The 18,872-nt window shown below is 55.0% G+C and overlaps 1 protein-coding gene across 1 annotated transcript; it reads left to right on the forward strand.

The window, feature by feature from the left end:
- Window positions 1-113: 113 nt before the first annotated feature.
- PYGB (glycogen phosphorylase B) lies at window positions 114-18,557 on the forward strand. Its single transcript, XM_075749525.1, has 20 exons — window positions 114-457; window positions 2,744-2,845; window positions 4,744-4,822; window positions 5,691-5,794; window positions 7,220-7,351; window positions 9,870-9,981; window positions 11,051-11,133; window positions 12,076-12,219; window positions 12,566-12,658; window positions 12,786-12,932; window positions 13,066-13,229; window positions 13,579-13,693; window positions 14,409-14,510; window positions 14,592-14,739; window positions 15,284-15,342; window positions 15,669-15,810; window positions 16,161-16,368; window positions 16,810-16,944; window positions 17,101-17,167; window positions 17,429-18,557. Exons 1-20 carry the CDS (start codon window positions 215-217, stop codon window positions 17,579-17,581), a joined length of 2,532 nt encoding a protein of 843 aa, XP_075605640.1. The 5' UTR covers window positions 114-214; the 3' UTR covers window positions 17,582-18,557.
- The last annotated feature ends 315 nt before the right edge of the window (window positions 18,558-18,872 follow it).

Consider the following 18,872-nt stretch of genomic DNA (forward strand, 5'->3'; position numbering starts at 1 on the left):
CAGCCCCGGCCCCCCGCCGTGTCGCGGCCCGCCCCGGCGCTGCGGGGGCCGAACGGGGGCGGGCGGGCGGGCGGCCGCTCCTCTCATCGGGGGGCCGGGCCGAGCGCCAGCCGTGCGGGGCCCCGCCTCGTCGCGGGCGGCGGAGGCGCAGGCGCGGCGGCCGTGGCTGCGGCAGAGGCAGAGCCGGTGGCGGAGCCGGGCGGGCGGCGGCGGGATGGCGGCGCCTCTGAGCGACGGGGAGCGGCGGAAGCAGATCAGCGTGCGGGGGATCGCGGGGCTGGGGGACGTGGCGGAGGTGCGCAAGAGCTTCAACCGCCACCTCCACTTCACCCTCGTCAAGGACCGCAACGTCGCCACCCCCCGCGACTACTACTTCGCGCTGGCCCACACGGTGCGCGACCACCTGGTGGGGCGCTGGATCCGCACCCAGCAGCACTACTACGAGCGGGACCCCAAGGTGAGCCCCGACCGGTTCCGCCGGGCCCCGCCGCGGGGGGAAGCCGGGCCCCGGGGGGACGGGGATGAGGACGAGGGCGCGGCGGCTGCGCCTTCCCCGTCCGCCCCGCGGGTGTCTCTGTGTCCCACTGCGGATGTGGCCCGTGGGCATCCCCGTGGGCGTCCCTTGCGTGCACCTCACCGTGGCCGTTGTCCCCTGGCCATGGCTGTGTCTCTAGTGCACCTCACCATGGCTTCTTCCTCATGGACGTCGCCGTAGCCGTATCTCTTGCGTGCACCCTGCAGGGCTGTCTTCCCCCACAGGCATCGCCATGGCCGTGGCCATATACCTTGCGTGCACAAGGCCACGATCCTCACACACACCACTATGGCTGTGTCCCTGTGGGCATCGCCATGGCCGTGTCCCCCACGCACATCTTGCCGTGGTTGTGTCGCCATGGACGTCGCCACGGCCATGTCCCTCTTGCAGTTTGCTGTGGCTGTGTCCCCACAAGCCTCTTTACAGCCTTGTCCCAACGAGCCTTGCTGCAGCTCGGGCTTCCCCACAACTGTGACCCCCTGTGCCTTGTTGCAGCCGTGTTCCCTGTGATCCCCCTGTAAGCGTGTCCTCGCACGGACCTTGCTGCCGCCAGCTCTTCTGCACGCTTCACCGCAGCCGTGTCCTGCACTCACACCTCTGCGGTGGTGTCCCCTGTGGGCACCGTCACCTCCATGTTTCGGCACATGCCAGCACAGCCCTGTCCTGGCTTTGCTCCTGCAGAGCCCGCAGGCAGCTCAGCTTTGAGGCTGGAGAGGAGTTTCTTGCCTCATGCAAACCAGACAAGCTCTCCCATGTCACCAAACCCTGGGGAGTTGGTGATTCCCAAGGGATTCGGCGTGCTCCCTCCTCTCCTCCCGACTTGTCAAGTCAGGACAGCGATGCTGGAGATGTTTGGGGCTGCAGGGTGTTATCCGGCCTTAATCCTTTTGAATTAAGACCTGATCCAGCACTTAACCGGAGAGCCCCAGAGGGCAGGTGTGTACTGGAAAAGGCACATTCCTTCCCAGCAGGCAGCTGCCTCCCCGGTCAACTCTTTTCTCGGGGTTATGAATATTGCCTTGACACAAGAAACAAACTGCACTTTCTCACCGATACGGCTGCACACACGCTGGGAGTTACGCTGGTGCGTGGAGCTCTCCCTTTTATCCTTACTCGCACAAATGCGCTCTGATCCGTATGGCTGCACTAGCAGAAGGGATTGTACACAGAAGGGATCCCACAAAGGCTAAGAGGAGCTTGGAATGTGTTTGCGTAGATTTTTGCTAGAAACACGTCCCTGTGGGAGACTAGAAGGAGTAAAGTATTTATGCATCTGTGCAATGTTTTCAGTCTTTCCGATGAGCCCCAAGGAACAGATGGACCCTTCTGGAGTCCCAGCAGAGGTGGCAGAGCGGGTAATCCTGCTGCTTAGTGTGTAGCAAGGCTAGCAGGGCAAGATCCCAGCTGTGAAGGAAAGAGGTTCAAGGGGAAGTACAGTTTAAAGTCAGGCTATTGCTCTGTTAAAAATTCCTGTTTATTTATAAAAATATCTATGGCGATAAATCTGAGGGCAAAAGTTTGCATAGCCTGATTCTCATCCTACAAACAGGCTTTCATTAGCATTCACGGCACAGGCACAGCTCCTCTGAAACTTGGAAGGTCACCTCAGAGCAGCCTGTCTTGCACGGTTGTGCCGGGAACCCTGCCACCCGTGGGACAGTTTATTTGTTCAATAGGGTGACACATGTGCGTGAAACTTGGCACGGGGTGGACAGGAGGACCCGTGCGATAGGAGCGCTGGAAAATCGCTAGCAGGAAGGGGCCTGGCCCTGAGCCTGGCTGGTGTGCATGGGGCGGAGGGCTCGCTCCAGCTTTCAGCAAGCTCTAGATCAGCTTCAGCTCAGCATTGGAAAACTTTAAAAGCCCAGCATAAGCATCACCTCAACTGAGCTTGACAGTGTATAAATATACCATTCAGCATCCTAGATAATTCTTGCCCTTAGTTAATTAGGGAAACACTTAACAGGGAACGAGATTTTTCTATAGAAGGCTGTTGGCAGGGAGACGCACAGCGGAGGGTTGGCTAGCGTCCCGTGCGAGATCCTGACAAACAAACTGTGGTGCGTGGTGTTCAGGAGCAGGCGCCAAGAGCCGGTTTGGGAAGACATCCCTACTCTGGAAAGCACTCGAGTCTGCTCTTAATTTTAAGTGACTTTGGTGAAAGTGAAATGCTCTGCTGTGTGTAAGCCTCTTGCTTTGCCTCCCCAGCGCATTTACTACCTGTCATTGGAGTTCTACATGGGCCGCACCCTGCAGAACACCATGGTGAACCTGGGCCTGCAGAATGCTTGCGACGAAGCTATTTACCAGGTGACATCTTGCGATACCGGGGTCCCCCTGAGGAACTGGCTAAACTTTTCCACACGGACGTCTGGGTATCTGTATTTCCCAGGGCTGCCTCCTAATGATGTGTTATTTTGACTAAATGAAGTGAGGCTTGGTTCTCTGTTAGTGGTTTTCATCCCCTAGAGAAGCCCATGTGGGACCTTGGGGTTCCTTGAGAGTTGGAGTATGGTTTTCTCAAACCACCATTTTCCTGTAGTGGCTGGGAAAATCCAGAAAAGTATCCAGAAAGCAACACCCAGTATTCCAAAAGGCTAAGGAGTCTCAGGCTGTAAATAGTTTTCCATTACTAGGAGAGATGATGGCTCATCATGGGAGATGTAGTCTAATGGGGGAGGCTGGGCCAGGAGGGGAAACTGGAGCACCAAAACACCAAATTACAGTTCATACAAGCAGGTACACAAGGCACTGCAGCAATGCTGCAGATACAAGTGAATCATTGGGAAGGAAGAAAGGGAGGAAATAGTTTGCTTGAATTAAAATAATGAGTTCAAACTGGAAAAAGCACAGTTGAGTACCACCATGACAATCAGAAATGTGAGGCCATGGTTACCTAGGCTTGCAGCCATCTCTGCAGCAGAACAGTTACCTTTTTGACAGAGTATGAGGTTTTGGGCTTTCTCACCCAAAAGCTTTATTTCTCCCCTCCTCATCCCCCCCCACCCCACTGGATTGATCCAAGTTACACTTTCTAGCAGAAGTTGGACTCTGTCCCTGTCTCTCAAAATGAGGTGCTATGATTCCTGATGAAATGTCCCCGCTGGCCAGCACTTTCCCTGCCAAGGAATGGGAAGGGATTTCCAGGGAGGGACCTGACATGTTTCCTCTGTGAGGTATCATGCCTCAGAAGGCAGGCTGTTTATTTTCAGGGAGTATCCTCGAGTCCCTTTGCAGGGCATTTTCCACGTGCTGGTTTGGCCCAATATGTGAGCGGAGGCTTCCCTCACTGTAGCCTCTGACGTGGAGCTCATCATGGCCAGTGGCCAGCTGGGATTGGAGGTCTCATATCCAGCATGGCTCTGTCACTGAGAGAATTCACCTCGGTTTTCATGACCCCACCACACTGTGCATGAGGCTTGCCTGCTTGTGGTTGTAGACCACTGAAGCACTGGGAGAGTGGTTTGGGGAGCAGCCATGGTGTCAGGCTGACTCCCCACTGTCCCCCCCGACACTGAGGTGAGATACTGCTGCCCTCTGAGAAGCAGCATTTCTTGACTCCTGGAGAGTCCTTGCTGCTGGCAACGCTTAGCCTTCATCCAGCAGCAGCCCCCAAGCCAGAGAACAAATGGCCTGAGAGATGCAGCAGAAGAGACAACCCCTTCCAGCCATGGACTCTGGCCAAGGAGCTTGGTGGCAGACAGGGCAGGATGCAGGAAGACACGGAGCGTAACAGCAAACACTGCAGTAACCAGCTGCCAGCGTGGTCCTGCCCTTCCTCAAGGACTGGGCAGGCACGAGCAGAGGGGCAGCGTGCGTACCTGGGCGGGATTCGGCTGTCCCTCACATGCCAGCTTGGCCGCTCGCCATCCTGTCTCCCACAGCGAGTTTGGTGGAAGGGCCTCCTGACGTGAGGGACTGCCAGGAGACAAGTGTTTTTTCTAAGGTCTCTCAGGAAACCTAGTTCATGAGAAAACGATGTTTGATGATGGGCTAAATTGTTCTCCAATTAATTGGGCTGCCCGGGGACCAGAGGCTGGTGAAACGCTTTGTGGGGAAGGGAGGGTGGGGGCATGTAGAGACTCCCGCAGGTTTAATTTCCCATGGCGTGAGTTGTTTTGGGATCTGTGTTTGCCATCCTCAGAGAGCAGCCCCAGGGCGTGGGCTTCGGGTGCTGACATGTTCTGCTGTGGCTCTTTCCCCAATAGCTGGGTTTGGACGTGGAGGAGCTGGAAGAAATCGAAGAAGATGCTGGGCTGGGAAATGGAGGCCTGGGCCGTCTGGCAGGTAGTGTGGGGAGAGGGGAGCCCCCTGCTCGCACAGAGTGCACGGGGACTGAGGGTGGCCTGTCTGGAGACTGTCACACCCTCGCTGCCAGCACCACAGCGGGACAGCATGCAGACCTCGGCCCACATCCGCCCTGCAGCCCTTCAGCAGCGTGGTGCCCTCTTGCCTGCTCCTGGCTGGCCAGAAACGAGCCCCTTCCCCAGTGAGAGCATCCAGGAGATGTAGTTGTGTAGTCAGCAGCACAGCAGGCGGGGCTGCGGCTGAAAGAGGCTGTCTGGAGCCTTTCTCCTCACGTCTCTGTGAAATCTCTCACTTTTCAGAGGCACACAAGCAGCTCTCACGTAGGCAGATTGTCAGCTGCTATTTTATTCTGTCTGTCCCACGGGACTGCTGGAGAAAAGAGCTCTCCAACACAGAGGAAGTGCCGAGGTTGATCTTTACCAGAGCTGCCTCAGACAGAGGGCTGGAAGGGTTTGCTTTGAAAGCAATAATAGCAAAGTAGCTGGTGAATCAGCGAGTCAGGGTCAGAAGCCCTGCTTTACCAGGCAGGCGGGCTTAGAGCAAGGTGTGGGCACCTTGAGCAATTTTAGAAGATCTCTTTGCAACACATCTGGATTTGGATTTTTGGTGACCTGTCCTTGTCATCAGCAACTTCGGGGCGTTCCTGGTTGCTTGGCAGGACACGCATGGGGTCCTGCTGCAGGCTGTCCCCATCTGTCCCTGCTGCATGTGGGTTTCCTCTGGGTAATAAATGTTTCCAGCGGCATTGGTCTTGACAGCTCCTCGCCCCCGTGCACAGCACGCCATAGCAGGTGCAGCAAGCGAGGGTTGAGTTTCCTTGCAGCGTGACCATGCTCTGCCCTTGCAGCTTGCTTCCTGGACTCCATGGCCACGCTGGGACTGGCAGCATATGGTTACGGCATCCGCTACGAGTTTGGTATCTTCAATCAGAAGATTGTCGATGGCTGGCAGGTACATTGGCAAACTCGGGTCACCCTTTCTCCTTCTGTTTCTTGCTGCGGTGGCTGCCTCTGCCTGTGGACAAGGCCTGGCCACACAAATGGCACTGCAGTGCCTTGGTCTGTTTGTAAACTGGGCATTTGAGCCTGTCACCTGGTGCCAGATGGGCTGTCACTTGCTACTGCTTGTGCTCTGACCACCTGAGCAAAGAAATGTGGGTGGTGCATGTGCAGCAGGCGCTCACCCAGGAGAACGTGCAAGCTCACCCACACCAGTGACCAACCTGGCAAGATGGTGTTGGAGCTGAGCCCACAGGGCATGGCTGGGACCAGAGGTCTCCCAAGAGCCCCATCCAGCCGGGCAGTGAGTGGGCAAGGGGTCAGGCTAAGGATGGAGATGTGGCTGAACACCTCAGGAACGTGTCTGGTGGAGGATGAATTTGAACGTGATGGAACACGTGCAAGTGCCTGGGGTGCTGCTGCTCCTGCAGGTTCCCTGGGAGACTGGCAGCGGGGGCTTAAACAGGGACTCTCCTGTAGCATTTACGATCATAATATTTTGTAAGTGAAAATAGGCTAAAAAACTGCCCCAGCTGCAAGTTTTCCCCAGTGTGTGTTTGGAAATGGTTTCCATTAGGAGACTTGCCTTGCTTCTGAGCATAAAAGACCTTTTTTCCTCTTGAAGTAGCTCTCTACAGGTCAGGGAGGGTGAGAGGTTTGAGTGTTATTCTCTCCTCCTTCCCCACAAAGAAGCTGCCGTGCTAGGCCCTATAAATGGTGAAATCAGGGGAAAAAACATCCACTGTAATTGACTTACAGTCAGTTACACTTAAAAAAACCCCAGAGGTGGTGGCAAGGCTGAGTTGTGGCTCAGACCTGCCCCCCCGGCCTGGCAGAGAAATGCCCGCAGGCACAGAGCATCTCTCCAAGCGCCTCAGCCCCTCTGGTTTCTGGTGCACATCAGCTCAGCTTGGGTGCTCTGCTGAATTCACTCCCATTGGTGCTGTTGGGAGCAGAGAGGAGAAATCCTCTCTGGCAGAGGGCAGAGCAGTTAGCAAGACCTGGTTTACAGGGGGTGGTTTGTGGCCAAGAACAGCACCGATGGGCTTCTAGGGAACCACATCTCACGTATCCCACTGTCACAGTCAAACTGGGTGTAAAGCCCTCGAGACAGACTGAGTGCAGGGATCCGTGCAGTTTGCATGGTTTAAACCTATATGGCTCTGCAAAGCCCATAGAGGCCAATTTATTTATACCAGCTTGGATGTAGTCATCCATGTTTCGAACAGCCCAGCTGTCCTCTAGAGGCCTCTGCATAGCCGTTTTTAAAGCCAGCTTACTAAAGCTTTGCTTTTAAACTGGCCTCCCTTTGGAGAGCCTAGTTTAGCCTTCGCTTGGAGACACAAGCCATCACTTGAATCCTGTTTGCCTCTTGCAGGTGGAGGAGGCTGATGACTGGCTACGCTACGGCAATCCCTGGGAAAAAGCTCGCCCAGAGTACATGCTCCCCGTGCACTTCTACGGCCGCGTGGATCACACCCCCGAGGGCGTGAAGTGGATCGACACCCAGGTACCAACATCTCCCTTGGTGCTGGGCTGGGGGAGGACGGGTCAGGGGAGCATGGAGGGGGAGAGTCTGTCCTTGGGGCTGCCTCTCTCCCGGTCTGGCAAAACTCTCTCTGCTACCCTTGCAATTACAAAGGTGACTTTGTTGGCTACGGCTGCAGCAGGATTTGAGGAAAAACAGGGGTGATATTCAGTCACAGCTTTAACTTCAGATCAGTTGGGGCCTCCTCTACTGATCTCCACGGTGAAGTGCCATACTCTTGCATGGATTTTTGTTGGAGGAGAACTGTATCCCTGGCAGCTGTGCTAGGCTCCTTCCACACTGCTCCTAGCTACTGTTTGCTCAAACCCAGTGGTTTTGCAGGTTGAGATTCATCTCGTGGGATGGCCATGGAGCAATCCTGTGGGTGTTTAATTCCTGTGATCAGAGCAAGTTCCTCTTTCCCAGACCAGCCTGATGGGTAGAGCGCTGTCAGGGGAGGCTGGAAGCACGGTTTCAAGTCTCCAGTCTGCCTGGAGGCCTTGTTTTGTGGCATCGTGGGGAGCAAATGCTTCTTCAGCCTCCCACAGTTGGGGAGGTAATGCCGTGCTTCACGAACACGTGCCTGCTCAGAGCACAGGCTGCTGCATTGTAAATGCATTTCAGTCTTACAGCTGAGGAAGGCAAGCTTTAAAAAGGCACAGATTGTTAAGGGGATTTAAGATGTTTCAGCCTCTCCTGTTTAAGCACTGCCCAGGATGGAGGGAGGAAGGACTATGAATTTCTCTGGGATTCAGGGACATGACCTAGCCTTGTTCCCATGATGTTTAAGGGTGTCTCAGCCTAATGAGCCAGCTTTGTCCATCTGAAGAGTGCACAGTCATAAAGCCAAGCCATTCTCTTCAGCACCAAGAGCTGAAGCTCAGTTGCAGAGTCACCTGGGCCCACTCAGAGGAGAAATAAACCATGTCCTTTTCCAGGGACCCTGGTTGTTGAAGGCTGTGCAGTGACCTAGGCCATTCCCAGGACACACACAGTGCAGGGGTTCAACACCCCAGCCCTGTGAACAGCATGGAGGCACCGTGCCAGAGCTCTCTGAGGAAGCAGACATCCGCTTGGGGACCGAGTGCCCTTGCCTTTAAATGTGCTCCTCTTCTGACCCCAGCGGTAGTCCAGGGTTTCAGGGATTCCAAGCAGTGCAGTGGAAACACTGCTTCCTGCAAGGAGGTGAATTTTCAGATAGTGCTGTTAAGGGAATAGGTTAGAAAGGCTCAAAAAAGCCAAAGACACGGTCTCCAAATATAGTATCACTCAGTTCATGTGATGTGTGCCCCAGTCCCGTGGCTCAGGCAGGGCAGACTTTCTGCCTGCTTCCATGTTCGGAGCTGGTAATAGCAGCTTTCAGAGCCTGAGCTCTTGCTGATTCTCCCTAGAGGGGAAGTGTTGCTGACGCCAGCACGAAGAGGCTGTTCAGCGCCAACACGCTGATCTGCCTGGGTTTTCCCTGCCCTGTTAGCACAGCTCCTTCAGTTCTCTGCTACCTCTCATGTCTTCGCTTGGGGACAGCCTCTGGCTGCCGGGCTGTTGTGCCAGTACACGCTGACTTGTTCAGGAGGATGCTGGCTCCTTTTGACAGTGTCGGTGAGGCAGCCCAGGCTCCGTGCTGCAGGATCTGGGCCTTGCTCTGCAAGCACCGTTCAGCTCTGCTGGCATAAGCCCTCAGCCTTTTTGGTCCCAGCTGAGGTCTGGGTGCCTTGCCTTGCTACTCAGCAGGTCTGGAGGCACGCAGATGTTGGCACAGCAGTAAGCTGGAGCACACAAGCTTGGAAGCACACCCATGCCTTTCTGGGCTAGTGTAATCTGAGCTGGGAGCCCTAGTGTTACTCCCTGTAGCCATGTGTGCAGCATCTTGATGCTTAAGCATCATCCGTAGACTGCACTAATAGTTTCGTACTCGTGTTCAGTTTGGGTGCTGGAGATTTCAGCGGATTTACCCAGGCAGGTTCAACAAACCTTGAACATTGGGTGAATTGCTGTGGGAATGGTGCTGTGGCGGTAAGGTTTGGACCTGGCAGGCTGCAGAAGGCTAACAGGAAGGATGCAGGCTGTGGAGTTTATCCCAGATGGAAACGCAAAGGTCCCAGCCGCCTTGGCCCTACCCCAGCACAGACAGAATTGCAGTGGCCGGCTGAGGATGCTTGCAGTGCTCTGGTGAATGACTAATAGATATGTCAGTTGGCATAGGAAGGTCAGCAGGTTGCTTGCAAAACTCTTTTACATTTCATTGATGGGCTTGTAACTCCTGTTTGTCAGTAAAGCTCCAAACAGCTCTGCTTCTCCTATTAATGCTCTGTCAGTGGGTGCTGGAAGTGCCCATGATAGCAGGGAAGTCTGTGAAGTTCAGGAGATGTGTTTTAGTGAGGTGAGATCCTTACCACAGCCAGGAGTTGTCTGGATTCTTCCTGCAGAGGTTTCAGCTGCTTTCCCACCTTCCCTGAGACCACTGTGCTGCTAATCAGAGGGGAGTCCTGTCCTTTTTCAGGTTGTCCTTGCTATGCCTTATGACACGCCAGTGCCAGGATACAAGAACAACACAGTGAACACCATGAGGCTGTGGTCTGCAAAAGCACCCAATGACTTCAACCTCCAAGAATGTAAGTGCTATCCCTCCACTGCCTCTCTTCTGGCCTGGCTGGGACGTGGATGTTCCTGTGTGTGTAGCACCCGGCACAGCACTCTCCCTCTGGCCTGCTTTATCCATATCCCCTGGCTACCTCTGAAACGCAGCGCTGTGTGTACATCCATGGATCACACTACCTCCAACCATTTCCAGAGCTCTCATGCACCAGGACACCCAGCCATCCTCCTTCCATCCCCATCACGCTCTCCAAACCTGCCCTGTGCCTTCCCCAAGTGACAGACCACCTGTGACTGCGTTCCCCACGTCACCAAATGAGCTGCAAACCCACACTTGCCATGGAGGGTCATTTCTGTGCAGCATCATCCCTTAGTGCTGAAGGAAAAGAGCAGCACAGCCCACCTTACTGTTGGTTTCCTTTGGGTCTATGCGTGACCTCTCTAGTATGCTTTCTAGGCTCTAATTGTGGTGCTGAAGAGCAGACATAGGGCAACTAACGTACCAAATGCCAGTGCTAGGCTGTTACAGAAGGGGAAGACTGATCTGATTTATTCTTCCCTAGTGGCAAGCACAGAGATGTGTGTGTTCAAGCAGCCCTGCCTGGAGAACCTGTGTGGGACTTGATGGCTCTTGAGTCCTCATAATGGTGTCTCAACTCTTAATCGGCAGCTGGGACCTGGGTTTTGGATGAGACTTTTGTACCCTTTAGGAGTTGAGGGTGATTGCAGTCTTTGTGCTGCTTTGCCCTGCCCCATTTGTCCTTAGTCCTGAAGCAAGATGGCTGGTAACTTGCTTCCTTTTTTTTTGCCTTCTCTGGCTGCTATCTGTCTTTAGTTTCTGTCTGTCCTTCCTGACACGTGTGTCTTGAGTAACTGCATGGAGATGTACCTTTCTCTTATCCCATCTTCTTCTGTCTCCCTGGTGCCTTTTGTACATGTACATTCCCATTCGTGTTTCATTAATACCAGCCTGAATGTTCCTGTTACAAATCTCTGTGCGAGAGAAGACGGAAAAGCACAGTGTCAGGGACCTGCCTGAATCTCTGCAGCTGCTGCAGTGCTGTGTGTATTTCTCTCTTCCTGCAGTCAATGTAGGTGACTACATCGAGGCGGTGTTGGACAGAAACCTGGCAGAAAACATATCCAGAGTCCTGTACCCAAATGACAACGTGAGTGACTTTCTTGCCTCTCTTCCCTGCTGCTCGGGATCATCTTCCCTTTAGTTGTATCACCTTGTTTGCAAGCGCTGGAAGGTCATGGCCACCTGATTGTCCTGGTTTGAGGATTTTTAATACAGTAGGTTGGCCCTGTAATTCTCAGTGAACAGATGCAGCTCTGCTGGCTCTGGAGGGTCTCTGCTGACTGATGGCAGCTCAGAGTCTTCCCCATATTGTACAGTTCCTCTCTTCCCTGCTGCAAGGAGGGGAAGACATACTACTCCTTCAAATGCCAGACAGTTGCCGGCTTACATGGCTTACCCTTTGCAAAAGTAAGCTGTCATTTCAGAAGCAGCCATGAGGGGGGGACTCGTTTCCATCCGCAGGTCAAGGGATTTCTCACTGCAGGGACTGTCCCAGGCCATGCACTCACTAGGCACCAGATCCAAAAGGGGAGAGCCCTCACTTTCCAGTCATGGATTAGCATCTGTGCTGGAGAAGCTCATCTCTGGCACTTTAACCCCACCCTCTCTTTCCTGTTGGTGTTTTAAAATAGACCAGTGTAAAGTGTAGTGTGCGTGGGAGGCAGCTGGCGTGTCCAGAGACACTGGCTCCTGGCTATCGCAGGGAGTCCAAAATCCTTGCTCTAAAAACCCTGGAAAGGGTCTTGAAGTGAGGGCGGGAGCTGCGCTTGCTCTGTAGGAGCAGCGTGGATGTGGTAGGTTCTGTTGCCCTCTGGGGGCAGCTGTTTGGGATGCTGGGTCCCTTGTCAGTCCCTACAGCTGCTGCCCCATCAGAGGCAGTATGAGAAAAATCCACGTTTGCCCTGATGAGGTGCTGAACCTGTGAGGCCTGTTGGGAAGCCCATGAGTGGACAGGAGCATCTCCAGGGGACTGGCTGCCAACTGGGGGTGGCAGCTGCAGCACTGCTGGCTGTGGTCTCCCCACTTGCAGTTCTTTGAAGGCAAGGAGCTGCGGCTGAAACAGGAGTACTTTGTGGTGGCTGCTACCCTCCAAGATATCATCCGGCGCTTTAAGTCCTCCAAATTTGGCTGTCGAGACCCTGTGAGAACGTGCTTTGAAACCTTCCCAGACAAGGTGAGTTTGTGGGCAGAGAGGGTCCGAGGGCGTTTCAGCCAGACCTGCCTATCCTGAGGGAGAGCAGGATGCTCAGGACCAAGTGGGGGCATGTATACAGAGACCCTGGCAATTTGGGTTGGAAAACAGGTGATCTCTGGGCCTATCTTGCCAGGGAAAAATTTGCAATTTGGAGCAAAACTTGCAAAGGTTGAACGGAAACCTCTGTCCTGGGAGCTCTGTCTGTTTCTGGGGTGTGTGCCACAAGAAGAGGCTTGTGGCCGACCCTCACCTCAGCCCCGTGCATGCGGGATACTGTCACAGTCCTATCACTGCCAGATCTGAGCCCAGCAAGTCTGTGTTGCAGGTGGCAATTCAACTGAATGACACCCACCCTGCCCTGTCCATCCCAGAGCTCATGCGGATCCTGGTGGATGTGGAGAAAGTGGATTGGGACAAGGTAAGCAGAGCTGGGAGGTCCATGCTGAAGGTTGCAGGGGAAAGAGCTGCTGTCCTACCCTCACAGGGGTTTTCCTTTCCCCTCCTGGCCTGGGTACGCACACGTTAACCTGCTGTGTGTAACACAGGCCTGGGAGATCACGAAATGGACCTGCGCCTACACCAACCACACAGTGCTGCCTGAAGCCCTGGAGCGCTGGCCTGTCTCCATGTTTGAAAAGCTGCTGCCACGTCACCTAGAGATCATTTACGCCCTCAACCAAATGCATCTGGATGTAAGGGACTGGGATGGTCACAGGCTGTGGGAACTCTGGGGGTCTTGATCTGGCTCCTTTAGGATGGGAATGTTCCTAGGTCCTATGGCTGGGTTGCTAATGTCCCTCTTTCTGCCTCCCTGCCTGCCTGTAGCGGGTGGCAGCTCTCTACCCAGGGGACATTGACCGTCTCCGCAGGATGTCAGTGATCGAGGAAGGAGACTGCAAACGTATTAACATGGCGCACCTCTGTGTGATTGGCTCCCATGCGGTCAACGGCGTGGCCCGTATCCACTCTGACATTGTGAAGAACTCAGTGTGAGTTGGGGGACACCCAAGGCATGCACCCTCTCCACTCACTGGGCTTTGCCCGCAAGCCTGGGGGTCTATCTGGAGCCATCAGGTGTCAAGGTCTGCTTTGGTGGCCTTGCTAGGCATGGCGGGCTGGGGACACAGTCGCATTTGTGTGCGTGCAAGGTCTCACTCATCTCCCTTGGCTGGTGAAACCTTTGGCTTATGGCTGAGGAAGGGCCTGAGAGGCAGCTTAGGGAGTTCACGCTTGTTACAGGGAGATCCGCAGACTGCCCTGTGTCAGGAGCCTGGGCAGTGGGGGCCCAGCTGAAGCTCTGGGCAGTGGTGAGTGGTTCAGAGCTCCCTGGTGTTGCAGGTTCAAGGATTTCTATGAACTGGAGCCAGAGAAGTTTCAGAACAAGACAAATGGGATCACGCCGAGGCGCTGGCTCCTGCTGTGCAACCCGGGACTGGCCGATGTTATCGCTGAGGTGAGTTGCAAGCATCTAAAGTGAAGGGCTGAGCATGGCCCGTTGGCTTCTGATCACCTCTTTGTGTGGTCCGATCAGACCTGCCTAACGCCTGGCAGATGTGAGTGAGGACAGCCTGGGAGGAGCACGCCTGTTGCACATGCAGGGGTGAGACTGGCTGGGCTTTGGAGTTGGTGATGAAGAGTTGGCCAAAAACGTTGCAGAAATTTGGATCTGGTTCACTGCCTTCACAGTGGCTACACACAACCATAGTATGTGAAAGGGGGTGTCTGCAAAAGCATTCAACTTCACAGGGACAAAGGAGCTCCCTTGGAGCTCCAGCCCCAGTTATGTCTCTTTAACACAGGTTTTTGCTTCACACTGCGACATGCCATAGCTGAATAATGTCCTGCAATTAAATGTATATTTATGTCCTGCTGCTCAGTTTCTCCAGCTTCCAAGAGGCTCTGGTACATGTGCACACATCCTCTTTCTAAAGCTCCTGGAGACAGAAGGACTTGTTTGGGTTTTTGCCAGTGCCCTGTTTCCCCTCTACCTTTGGGCTCCCTGATGACACACAGAACTAACCTCGCCATAAGAAACTCTGCCCCTTTTCCTGGCCAGAGTGCCTCTTCCATTTCCCCATGGGACTGTGCCATCTCTGTTGGGGAAGTGCAGTTGTGGACTGGGTGATGTGTCTCATGGGTGGGATGTCCCTCTCGGTTTGTTCTTTCAGAAAATTGGGGAAGGCTTTATCACAGATCTGAGCCAGCTGAAAAAGCTACTGGATTTCATCAATAATGAGACTTTTATCAGGGATGTTGCAAAAGTCAAACAGGTAATGTGCACTGGAGGGGGTGGGGGGAAGAAGGCTAAAGTCAGAAACCCATACCTGTTCCTCATCAGATTTTCTTGCCAGGAGAACAAGATGAAGTTTGCAGCCTACTTGGAGGAGCAATACAAGGTCAAGATCAACCCTTCGTCCATGTTCGATGTTCAGGTCAAGCGAATCCATGAGTACAAGCGGCAACTGCTGAACTGCCTGCATGCTATCACCCTCTACAACCGTAAGTCCTGCCTGGGCTGGTAGGCAAGGGGTGTCCCCCCAGCCTCTCACTGCTAGGGTTCCTGTGTAAAGTAGTATGCCAGCTGGTGGCCAAGGACTGCTGAGCCTAGCTCTGCCCTCCTGTCATGAAGGGCTTCTCTCCAGGAGGGAAGACTGAGGGTCTGAAGGATCGTACATAGCTCTGAGGAAAAGCTCACAGCCCCCATCTCCAGCCCAGCTGGGTCCCAGGGCCCAGGTAACCCCCACACCTGTACTGCAGGTGTTAGGACTGACCTGGTACAAGTCAAAACCCCACTCCCAAGTGCATACTTCAGGCCCCTGCCCATTCCTGAAGGGAGGCAAGTCATTGGAGCTCTACATTGTGCTGGCTTTGCAGCCCATTTTCACCCAGCACAGCTCCGGCAGATGTCTGGTTGGGCTTCAGGGTCCTGCAAGTTTGCTGGGTCCATGTGACGTGGGCTGGGATCCCAGCCCACCTCTGATGCACACAATAAGCTCTGTCCGGTTTATCTTCACTTCGGTTGTGTTATGCTCTGCTCTTTCAGGCATCAGAAGCGATCCATCCAAATCCTTTGTGCCCAGGACTATTATGATTGGAGGAAAGGTAATGTATGTTCCAGATTCGGTGCTTGCATGGCTCAGTGGGGATGTGGGGAAGGTGCTGTCCCCTTTCTATGGCTTTGCTGGGCCTGCTGTAGGTTAGCCAGCATGTGTCTGCTGGCGGGCTCTTCAGGAAACACCTGCATGGACTAATCCAACTGAACAGGGCCCCATCACTCTTTCCCCATGGCTCAGTAGGGTGTTTTTGCTGATCCACGTGAACAACAGAGGTGAGGCCTAGATTCTCCCCCTGGCGAGGACCTGCACTGGCACCTCTCATGCTCTCCCTTCCCTAAAAGCCTTCACCATTTCTGGGCTGCTCTTCTTCAGGCGGCCCCTGGCTACCACATGGCCAAGATGATCATCAAACTCATCACGTCCATCGGTGAGGTCATCAACAACGATCCGTATGTGGGGGACAGGCTCAAGGTCATCTTCCTGGAGAACTACCGAGTATCCTTGGCCGAGAAGGGTACGTCTGGTCTTGTGTAAGCACACATCAGGAACTGGGCATGTCCCAGCTGAGCCCAGAAACTGGCTGGCCTGAGAGGTTGTCATGGCAGGTCACCTGGCTCTCCCTTAGGAAGGGCCTGAGGGCTCCAGAGAGGGCAGGAAGCCAGCTTCATGCAGGAGTGACAGGAGCTGCCTAGGGTTGCGGCAGGGCTGAGTCTGGCTCTGGCCCCAGGCCCGTGCTGTTTGGGCTGAGGTTGAGGTCAGCAGGGCCACTAGCAAATGCCCAGGGTTGTTTTGCTGTCCTTGGCCCAGGATCAGGGGAGCTGCAGTGTGCCAAGGATTAACTCCTACCTCTCTTGCACCCGGCAGTGATCCCAGCAGCGGATCTCTCCCAGCAGATCTCCACAGCTGGCACGGAGGCCTCGGGTACCGGCAACATGAAGTTCATGGTGAATGGGGCCCTCACCATTGGTACCATGGATGGGGCCAATGTGGAGATGGCTGAAGAAGCAGGCGAAGAAAACCTCTTCATCTTTGGCATGCGGGTGGAGGATGTGGAGGCCCTGGATCGCCAAGGGTTAGTGCTGGGGAGAACCTGATGTGTGCCAGGGCTTGTCAGATGGGGATACAGGTCCCAGCTCTGCTAGGGAGAGCTATGATCTCTGGGAAGGACCCCACCTCTGGAGCAGGAAAAAGCGGGGGGCTGGAGGCAGTGTCCTCCCTGGGCTGGTCAGTGGATGGGCCATCAAGAATGCAGCCCAAGCAGGTCTCCCAGATCACAGTGGCTGTGAATGGGGTGTGAGCCTGGGCGCAGAGTGTTCCAGGCACTGCCACAGGTCTTGGAGCCACTAGCAGGGTGCTCTGACGGACACAGCCCCAGGAACAAGGCCCCTCACTCAGGAGCCATACAACATCCTTGTCTGCCCTCCCTGCCCCAGACGCGTCAGGTCCCGCTCTCCGGGTGCTGGGCCCCAGGGGAGAGTATCAGTTCCTTACAGCCCGTCTCTGCCGGGCACAGGTACAATGCACAGGAGTACTACGAGCGCCTGCCAGAGCTGCGGCAGGCTATTGACCAGATCAGCAGCGGGTTTTTCTCCCCTCGAGACCCCGGTTGCTTCAGGGATGTTGTGAACATGCTAATGCACCATGACAGGTGAGTCCTGGCCAGCATCTCCTTTCCAGCTGGCCTGGGTCCCCCAGGCAGGGGCTAAGCCCTGCCTGCCCACGGGAAGATGTCTGCATTGCCCTGTCCTGCCAGGCTGGGACCCTACAGCAGGCAAACCCTAACCTTATTCTGCTTTGGTTTCAGGTTTAAGGTGTTTGCTGACTACGAGGCCTACATTAAATGCCAAGGCCAAGTGGACAAGCTGTTCATGGTAAGAGGTGAACACTAGTGAGGGGGAGGGATGGGGTCCTTGGCTATGGCAGTGCAGGGAGGAGACTGGGGGGGGGGTGTGTGTGGGAAATGGGGATGAGCCCTTCTTACATGACATTGTGTGGACATGGGGCAGGGTTTGCTGCTTTTGCAACCTCACACCACGGTGTTTAAACCAGCCAAGCTGGTGCCCTGCAAGGCTGCGAGCCAGGACAGAGCCAGGTGAGGGACTGACTGTTGACATTGCCTTTTCTCTTCCCAGGATCCCCGGGAGTGGACTAAGAAAGTCATCAGGAACATTGCATGCTCGGGCAAGTTCTCCAGTGACAGAACCATCATGGAGTACGCCCGGGAGATCTGGGGTGTGGAGCCATCTGCAACAAAAATCCCCCCACCCAACCTCCCCCGGGATTGACGCAGCACAGAGGGACAGAAGGACGGATGGGCTCCCAGCCCAGGAGGCCTCACCTGCATTTCACCTCCAGTCAGATGGGCTCAGCTCTGCAGAAACAAGGCTTTTCCCTCGGGGGGGGGAGGGGTGGGCTGGGGAGGTAGAAGGATGCTGCGAGGAGGAGCCCTGACTGAGGAACAGGAGCTGGGGGAGAGGAGAAAGGACCCTGTGTTTGTACCCATGTATCCAGCCTGCATGTGCTGCATAGTGCTTTTAGTGAGATGACCATGGATACGTCTTCCACGGCTGTGCTCCATGCTTAACAAGGGCTTTCCTACTAAATCCTCCCCTCTCCCTGCATGCAGCCTGGCCTAGCCTCCTTGATGCTGCCCTAGAAGCAGGTTTAGCCCACACAGAGTGTGTCTTGCATCCTCCTCCAGTGGGTCTGCCAGCCCCTAAGCTCGGGGAGGGAGAGGCCACTGTTGGCTTCTCCGGTCCCCCCCATCCCCATTAACACCTAGAGAAGGGGGGGCGGGGGGGGGGGGCTGGCTGTTAAAGCAGCTGGCCTCAGTGCAGGCACCAACACATCTATGTGCCACAAGAAGGACAGAGGGGCTGGGATCAGAGACTTCCTTGCCACAGAGCTTGCCATAGCCTCCTCCCACACCTCCTTACTAACTAAAAGCCCAGTAACCAAGCCACTCCAGGGATTTTTAGCCTCTGCAGAGAGGGTTGTACCTGCCACTGCCAGATGGGTGGCTGACCCTGCTGGGCCCGTAGGCCTGTCCAGGCACAGCTGTTATGCTGGGTGCTACGGGGGGGGGGGGGGGGGGGGGCACACGTGCACACACACATGTTGCATCTCATGTGTCCCTCCACAGCTGGGTCATGCTGCTCCGTGTGTCCCTCCCGATGCCGGGGTCAGAGTTTAACACCCGTAGTGCTGTGTAGTGCACCAGTACTCCCCTGTGTGACACCAACTCATTAAAACAACCAGAACACCTGCTGGTTTGACTTTGGGCTGACTTGTGACTACTCAAAGCCTGTGGGTACAGGTTGCAACAAGTTCAGGCCCTGACACCAATAGCCATACTCGCTTTCCTCAGCTGTGGCTTCATGGGATATGGTCCCCTGCAGCTGGCACAGTGCTGGGGTGCTGGCACTGTCATGGGGGCAATATGCCCATGGCAGAAAGGTCAGTCCTGCCAGCGCACAGGGTGTACAGGAGGGAGCTGGTACCAGAGGCTACATTAGACTAGCTAAGGCGAAAGCCTTGCAGCCCTGGTGTGTTGACTATTTGTGTTGGGTTTGCCCT

The sequence above is a fragment of the Balearica regulorum genome, chromosome 3 (genome assembly GCF_011004875.1).
Source record: "Balearica regulorum gibbericeps isolate bBalReg1 chromosome 3, bBalReg1.pri, whole genome shotgun sequence".
Taxonomy (NCBI): Eukaryota; Metazoa; Chordata; class Aves; order Gruiformes; family Gruidae; genus Balearica; species Balearica regulorum.